This window comes from Aegilops tauschii, chromosome 1 (assembly GCF_002575655.3).
Source record: "Aegilops tauschii subsp. strangulata cultivar AL8/78 chromosome 1, Aet v6.0, whole genome shotgun sequence".
Lineage (NCBI taxonomy): Eukaryota > Viridiplantae > Streptophyta > Magnoliopsida > Poales > Poaceae > Aegilops > Aegilops tauschii.
The window spans coordinates 391,162,338-391,171,397 of NC_053035.3; the positions used below are offsets into that span (position 1 = coordinate 391,162,338).

The 9,060-nt window shown below is 44.8% G+C and overlaps 1 protein-coding gene across 1 annotated transcript; it reads right to left on the reverse strand.

Annotated features, from left to right (window-relative positions):
* Positions 1 to 47: 47 nt before the first annotated feature.
* On the reverse strand, positions 48 to 1,966 carry LOC109751157 (aldo-keto reductase family 4 member C10). The gene is made up of 6 exons (XM_020310052.4): positions 1,700 to 1,966; positions 1,521 to 1,571; positions 1,364 to 1,440; positions 1,161 to 1,248; positions 798 to 1,070; positions 48 to 716 (listed from the first exon to the last, which is right to left on the reverse strand). The coding sequence occupies exons 1-6, from the start codon at positions 1,808 to 1,810 to the stop codon at positions 387 to 389; spliced, it is 930 nt and encodes a 309-aa protein (XP_020165641.1). The 5' UTR covers positions 1,811 to 1,966; the 3' UTR covers positions 48 to 386.
* Between the last annotated feature and the right edge of the window lie 7,094 nt (positions 1,967 to 9,060).

Consider the following 9,060-nt stretch of genomic DNA (forward strand, 5'->3'; position numbering starts at 1 on the left):
CTGACCCTGAGTGCTGGTTTAATCCGGTTTCTGTCTCTGTAACAGAGTTCTGACTTAAATTTGGATTTCCCCCTATCTGCAAACGTTACACAGAACTTGCAACGCGTTGTGTCAACATGTCATCACTGGACTGTCATATCTGCTTTTTTTTCACAATGACCTTGGATTGACTAATGGATCAAAACATAAATGACGGAGGACGACAAATCTATTTTTCTTTGCAACTTCCAGGGACGATTCTGGACTCAAATCACTCATGCAAATTACACACCAACAGCAGCCAAGCTCGAGCTCATTCGACTGCTGATTATCACTACCACGTTATTCCGTTGCCATCATGCCATGGCAGCCTCCGCGTTAGGAGCAGCAACTGTTCAGACTTCAGACTATATTTCACCATCCCAGATCTCTTCTTCGGACTTGAACACGCCTTCCGGGTGAGTCCAGAATTTCCCGCGGATCAGCCTCGTTTGTTCGATTTCAGAGAAGCTGGCGAACAGGTCGCTCGGAATGGACCAGTCGAAGACGTCGAAGTTGGCCCTGATCCTCTCCTCGTGGGTGCTCTTGGGGAGCACGCTGTGCCCCGCCTGGATCCCCCACCGCAGCGCCACCTGCGCCGGCGTCTTCCCCAGCTTCTCCGCCGCCGACACCACCACCGGGTGCTCCAGCACGCTGAACGCTTTGAACGTCCCCGGCGAGCCCAGCGGCGAGTAGGCCTGCATACGCATAAACTGTTGAACACACTGGGAAAGCTACAGTAACAATGGCATCCTTCTATAAGAGAGACATGAACGTACGGAGAAGTGTATCCCTTTGGACGCGCAGAGGTCCCGGAGCTTGGCCTGCTGCCAGACGGGGTGGCACTCCACCTGGTTGGCCGCAGGCGGCACGCGCGCGGCGGCGAGCAGCTCCTCCAGCTTCTTGCACGAGAAGTTGCTGACGCCGATGGCGCGGGCCTTGCCGGAGTCGTAGAGGCCCTCCATCGCTGCCCACGTCGCCGGTATGTCGGCCGGGATGACGTTCTCCGGGCTGAAGCCGGCGCCCTTCTTCATCCGGATCGGCCAGTGTACCTGACGAACGAAGAATGCATCTCAAGAATCAAAGATACCGGGTGGAAGAAACGGCAGCAATGCAGTCGGTCAGATGGCGCGCGGGCTCACGAGGTAGAGATCCACGTAGTCCGTCTGCAGGTCCTGGAGCGTGCCGTCCAGCGCCACCGGGACGTCCTCCGGCGCGTGGTTAGTGCACCTATAGGAAGTTCAGATTGGAATTTTCTCGTAAACTTCTCAAAATATGCACTTGCAGTGTGTGAGTGGACAATGTTCAGATGGAAGAATGGGAAAACAAACACTGCAAGGCTCACCATAGCTTGGAGGTGATGAACAGATCTTGCCGGCTGGTTATGCCCTCGTCGAACACCTTCTTGAGGGCGAATCCGATCTGCAGAGGCGTAGAGGTTGTGTAGTGTCCTGCCTTTTGATGCAACCATCGTTAATATGAGAGAGGGACGATCTGATTACCTCTTTCTCGTTGCCGTAGACTTGAGCACAGTCGATGTGCCGATACCCAGCCTGCATAATCACGCACACACTAAAGATTCAGACATCGCGAGGCACCAGCGGATGCCAAATCCACACGCATTTTCGACATGATTCGAGTTCGTTGTCAATTGGTTTGCAGCGACGACGTACGCACGCACCTTGACGGCGGCGTAGACGGCGTCGCCGACGACGCCGGGCTCGGACTGCCAGGTGCCGAGCCCGACCGACGGGATCTTGGCGCCGGTGCTGAGGACGAAGTGGCTGGCCATGCCTTACCGCTCGTACCTAGCTAGCGTGCGCTATGTTTGCACTTGCAAGTGGTAATCGAGTGGAAGCTGCGCGGAGACGAGAGAAGGCGACCGAGTGCTCGATCACACTCACACGGGCCAACTTGTATAGGCACTGCGGGCCGGCAATGAAGTTTGCCTCGCTGTTACCGGTGAGGCAGTGATGTCGATGCGGCAGCGACCGTGCACTTGCACGTGCCAGTGGGGCTGGAGGACACAGACACGCCAAACGTGGTGCTGTCGTGTCTTTCTTTACCTTCTGACGGCTACGAGCACGAGAGTACGCCGACACCCTAACGATTTGCACGTGGCGGAAAGCAATGCGCATCTACACCCGGACTCGGTAAATCCACACGTCCGGGCGCGTCTACAGACAGCGTCTGATGGCCCCTCGTCTGTAGTATAGTCATACATCTCATATGTGGATTCTCAAATTCATGCGAGTCATGCACGTCGGTCCTACAACACAAATTCATCATGATTCAACGGTCCGAAAAAATACGAGAAAGCAAAACAAATCATAGCTCAACATGGACATGCCAAAATGAAATCAAAGTCCGAGCGTGACGGATCACTCGCTGGCTGGATCATTCGCCGGAGGCCATCCATGTTGTTTGCTCCGCGACCATCCTTGCCTCCTCTTCTGCTGTTGCCATAGCCGCCCTCGCTGCCTCGTACTCTCTATGTTCGTTGATCTTCTTCTTTATCCTCACAAGACAATTCTTTGCATGCTCGTTCAAGAGGCTTTCGTCTGTCGACATTATCTTGGCATCCTCCGCGTCTTTGTAATCCCTCCTTCTCAAGCTCAATCTCTCCAAATGTATTGGTCTTCTTGAGCTCCCATTTGATCGTCGCTTCTTTCTTCTCTAACTCGATATTCTCCCTCTCAATTTGCAGCATTTTGTTCGCCCTCTCCTGGTCCCGATCCATCCTCTCCTTTTGCACATCCAATATGAGCTTGTACCTCTCCTCTTTCTTGTTCTCCCTAACAGTAAAAAATGCCCATCCATATGGAGGACACTTTTGTAGCCACGGCATCACGGGAGGCCCTCGCCTTCTCCCACTTGTTTCCCATCACTTGTTGGTTATCCTTTGGCACGGTTGCTCTTCCATTCTCCCCTATAACATCTTCCTCTTCTTCGTCTAACCCAATTAACTGGTGGGAGCTTGAGCCATCATTCCTCGTCTTGCCTGCCTTGGGATCGGCCACAAGTTGTGCCCACTTTGGTTTGCCATTAAATATCACCCAACAATGGCTAAAACCAAATGACTTCTTCTCCGTTTCTTGATACATAGTGGTCGCCACCACTATCTAGCAAACAAAATTTGTATGACAATGAGAATGCAACAAAAAACAAGCATATGCAAAATGATGACAAGTTGAAGTAATTTAGCTTACGTGAGTTGCCACTCCCATCCCACTTTGAGGGCAGCCAAGCACTTATGAATAGTAGCCGACATACTTGTTCACTTCCCTTGAATGATTCCCCTTTGATGTTGGAGAGATGACACATTGTGGCTGGTGACGATAGGATGTGGCTCCACATATTACTTTTGTTCATGATAGTGCTTCCAAATCTTCTCCCAATACTTATTCCCCTTTTTCTATGTGCCGCATGGGATCCATTGTTGTGGCCAACCAAGATTTAACTAATAAAATATCCTCAAAACTTGAGAACGCCAGACCTCTTGCCTTTGACGTCTTTGGCTTCTTTCTCTTGCTCGGATTGTGATTTGATGTTGCCCCAACTTCAAATGAAGGGCAAGTTGGATCCCCCAACTCGTAGTCCATTTGAGTCAATTCTTATCATTGATCATGCCCCGACATGATAAACTACTAAAATTATCATGGTTTCAAAGCATTGATCGTGTCCAAAATGAAGTAACGGTTTATGCAAAACATTAATCATGGCATACCATCGTCCTATATATCAATCTTTACCTCTCGACCATTTAGAGACTCCTCATCATGTCCGTGATCTCATCCAGGACTCCGAACAATATTCGGTCACCAAATCACATAACTCATATAATAAGAAATCGTCATCGAACGTTAAACATGCGGACCCTACGGGTTCGAGAACAATGTAGACATGACCGAGGCACCTCTCCGGTCGATAGCAATAGCGGAACCTGGATGCTCATATTGTCTCCTACATATTCTACGAAGATCTTTATCGGTCGTATCGTAAAGACAATATACGTTATTCCCTTTGTCATCGGTATGTTACTTGCCCGAGATTCGGTCGTCGGTATCTTCATACCTATTTTAATCTCATTACCGGCAAGTCTCTTTACTCGTTCCGTAATACATCATCCCGCAACTAAATCATTAGTCACATTGCTTGCAAGGCTTCTTATGATGTGTATTACCGAGAGGGCCCAGAGATACCTCCCCGATACTCGGAGTGACAAATCCTAATCTCGATCTATGCCAACCCAACAAACACCTTCGGAGATACCTATAGAGCATCTTTATAATCACCCAGTTACGTTGTGGCGTTTGATAGCACACAAGGTATTCCTCCGGTATCCGGCAGTTGCATAATCTCATAGTCGAAGGAATATGTATATGACATGAAGAAAGCAATAGCAATAAAACTTAACGATCATTATGCTAAGCTAACGAATGGGTCATGTCCATCACATCATTCTCCTAATGATGTGACCCCATTCATCAAATGACAACACATGTCTATGGTTAGGAAACTTAACCATCTTTGATTAACGAGCTAGTCTAGTAGAGGCCTACTAGGGACACGGTGTTTTGTCTATGTATCCACACATGTATCAATTTTTCGGTTAATACAATTCTAGCATGGATAATAAACATTTATCATGATATAAGGAAATATAAAATAACAACTTCATTATCGCCTCTAGGGCATATTTCTTTCAGTCTCCCACTTGCACTAGAGTCAATAATGCAGTTTACATCGCCATGTGATTTAACACCAATAGTTCACATCGTCATGTGATTAGCACCCTATAGTTCACATTGCCATGTGACCAATACCCAAAGGGTTTACTAGAGTCAATAATCTAGTTCACATCGCCATGTGATTAACACCCAAACAGTACTAAGGTGTGATCATGTTTTGCTTGTGAGAGAAGTTTAGTCAACGGGTCTGCCACATTTAGATCCGTATGTATTTTGCAAATTTCTATGTCTACAATGCTCTGTATGGAGCTACTCTAGCTAATTGCTCCCACGTTCAATACGTATCTAGATTGAGACTTAGAGTCATCTAGATCAGTGTCAAAGCTTGCATCGACGTAACTCTTTACGACGAACTCTTTATCACCTCCATAACCGAGAAATATTTCATTAGTCCTCATGGTAAGGATAATTTTGACAGCTGTCCAGTGATCTAATCCGGGATCACTATTGTACCCCCTTGCCAAACTCATGGTAAGGTATACAATAGGTCTGGTACACAGCATGGCATACTTTACAGAACCTATGGCTAAGGCATAGGGAATGACTTTCATTCTCTCTCTATCTTCTGGCGTGGTCGGGCTTTGAGTCTTACTCAACTTCACACCTTGCAACACAGGCAAGAACCCTTTCTTTGACCGATCCATTTTGAACTTCTTCAAGATCTTTGTCAGGGTATGTGCTTTGTGAAAGTCCTATTAAGCGTCTTGATCTATCCCTATAGATCTTGATTCCCAACATATAAGTAGCTTCACCGTGGTCTTTCATTGAAAAATTCTTATTCAAGTATCCTTTTATGCTATCCAGAAATTATATATCATTTCTAATCAGCAATATGCCATCCACATATAATAACAGAAATGCTATAGAGCTCCCAGTCACTTTCTTGTAAATACAGGCTTCACCATAACTCTGTATAAAACCATATGCTTTGATCACCTTATCAAAGCGTATATTCCAACTCCGAGATGCTTGCACCAGTCCATAGATGGATCGCTAGAGTTTGCATACTTTGTTAGCACCTTTAGGATCGACAAAACCTTCTAGTTGCATCATATACAACTTTTCTTTAAGAAATCCATTGAGGAATGCAGTTTTGACATCTATTTGCCAGATTTCTAAAATGTCGCAATTGGTAACATGATTCAGACAGACTTAAGCATCGCTACGAGTGAGAAAATCTCATCGTAGTCAACACCTTGAACTTGTCGAAAAACTTTTGCGACAAGTCGAGCTTTGTAGATAGTAACACTACCATCAGCGCCCGTCTTCCTCTTGAAGATCCATTTATTCTCAATGGCTTGCCAATCATCGGGCAAGTCCACACTTTGTTCTCATACATGGATCCTATCTCAGATTTCATGGCCTCAAGCCATTTATCGGAATCTGGGCTCATCGTCGCTTCCTCATAGTTCGTTGGTTCGTCATGGTCTAGTAACATGACTTCCAGAACAGGATTACCGTACCACTCTGGTGCGGAACGTGCTCTAGTTGACCTACGAGGTTCGGTAGTAACTTGATCTGAAGTTTCGTGATCATTATCATTAGCTTCCTCTCTAGTTGGTGTAGGCATCATGGGAACGGTTTTCTGTGATGAGCTACTATTCAATTCAAGAGAAGGTACAATTACCTTATCAAGTTCTACTTTCCTCCCACTCACTTCTTTCGAGAGAAACTCCTTCTCTAGAAAGGATCCATTCTTAGCAACAAATATCTTGCCTTTGGATCTGTGATAGAAGGTGTACCCAATAGTTTCTTTTGGGTATCCTATGAAGACGCACTTCTCCGATTTGGGTTCGAGCTTATCAGGCTGAAGTTTTTTTACATAAGCATCGCAACCCCAAACTTTAAGAAACGACAGCTTAGGTTTCTTGCCAAACCACAGTTCATACGGTGTCGTGTCAACGGATTTAGATGGTGCCCTATTTGACGTGAATGCAGTTGTCTCTAATGCATAACCCCAAAATGATAAAGGCAAATCGGTAAGAGACATCATATAACGCACCATATCCAATAGAGTACGGTTACGACGTTCGGACACATCATTACACTATCGTGTTCCAGGTGGCGTGAGTTGTGAAACTATTCCACATTGTTTTAAATGAAGGCCAAACTCGTAACTCAAATATTTGCCTCCGCGATCAGATCGTAGAAACTTTATTTTCTTGTTACGATGATTCTCCACTTCACTCTGAAATTCTTTGAACTTTTCAAATGTTTCATACTTGTGTTTCATTAAGTAGATATACCCATATCTGCTCAAATCATCTGTGAAGGTCAGAAAATAACGATACCCACCGGGGCTTTAGCTCGCTCCATTGTTCCGGAGAATGGAGTTTTAGTCATCATGAGGCATGGTTCGCAAGTATCAAATGATTCATAATCAAGTGATTCCAAAAGCCCATCTACATGGAGTTTCTTCATGCGCTTTACACCAATATGACCTAAACGGCAGTGCCACAAATATGTTGCACTATCATTATCAACTTTGCATCTTTTGGCATCAATATTATGAATATGTGTATAACCACGATCTAGATTCAACAAACCATTCGCATTGGGTGTATGACCATTGAAGGTTTTATTCATGTAAACAGAACAATAATTATTCTCTGACTTAAATGAATAACCGTATTGCAATAAACATGATCCAATCATATTCATGCTCAACGCAAACACCAAATAACATTTATTTAGGTTCAACACTAATCCCGAAGGTAGAGGGAGTATGCGATGATGATCTTATCAACCTTGGAATCACTTCCAACACACATCGTTACCTTGCCCTCAACTAGTCTCTGTTCATTTTTGTAACTCCTGTTTCGAGTTACTAATCTTAGCAACTGAACCGGTATCAAATACCCTGTGGCTACTATGAACACTAGTAAAGTACATATTAATAACATGTATATCAAATATACTTTGTTCACTTTACCATCCTTCTTATCCGCCAAATACTTGGGGCAGTTCCGCTTCCAGTGACCAGTCCCTTTGCAGTAGAAGCACTCAGTTTCAGGCTTTGGTCCAGCTTTGGGCTTCTTCCTGGGAGTGACAACTTGCTTGCCATTCTTCTTGAAGTTTCCTTTCTTTCCCTTTGCCCTTTTTCTTGAAACTAGTGGTCTTGTTAACCATCAACACTGTTCTTTCTTGATTTCTACCTTCATCGATTTCATCGCGAAGAGCTCGGGAATCATTTTCGTTATCCCTTGCATATTATAGTTCATCACGAAGTTCTAGTAGCTTGGTGATAGTGACTAGATCTGTCAATCACTATTTTATCTGGAAGATTAACTCCCACTTGATTCAAGCGACTGTAGTACCCAGGCATTCTGAGCACATGCTCACTGGCTGAGCTATTCTCCTCCATCTTGTAGGCAAAGTACTTGTCAGAGGTCTCATACCTCTCAACACGGGCATGAGTCTGAAATACCAATTTCAACTCTTGGAACATCTCATATGCATGCTCTGTGGCGTTCAAAACGTTTTAGTCCCGGTTCTAAGCTGTAAAGCATGGCGCACTAAACTATCAAGTAGTCATCATACCGAGCTTGTCAAACGTTCATAACGTCTGCATCAGCTCCTGCAACAGGTCTGTCACCTAGCGGTGCATCAAGGACATAATTCTTCTGTGCAGCAATGAGGATAATCCTCAGATCACGGACCCAGTCCACATCATTGCTACTATCATATTTCAACTTAGTTTTCTCTAGGAACATATCAAAAATAAAATAGGGGAGCTATATGCGAGCTATTGATCTACAACATAGATATGCAAATACTAATAGGACTAAGTTCATGATAAATTAAGTTCAATTAATCATATTACTTAAGAACTACCACTTAGATAGACATCCCTCGAATCATCTAAATGATTACGTGATCCAAATCAACTAAACCATGTCCGATCATCACGTGAGATGGAGTAGTCATCAATGGTGAACATCTCTATGTTGATCATATCTACTATATGATTCATGTTCGACCTTTCGGTCTTCAGTGTTCCGAGGCCATGTCTGTACATGCTAGGCTCGTCAAGTTTAACCCGAGTATTCCGCATGTGCAAAATTGTCTTGCACCCGTTGTATGTGAACGTAGAGCTTATCACACCCGATCATCATGTGGTGTCTCAGCACGACGAACTGTCGCAACGGTGCATACTCAGGGAGAACACTTATACCTTGAAATTTTTAGTAAGGGGTCATCTTATATGCTACCGTCGTACTAAGAAAAATAAGATGCATAAAAGATAAACATCACATGTAATCAAAATATGTGACATGATATGGCCATCATC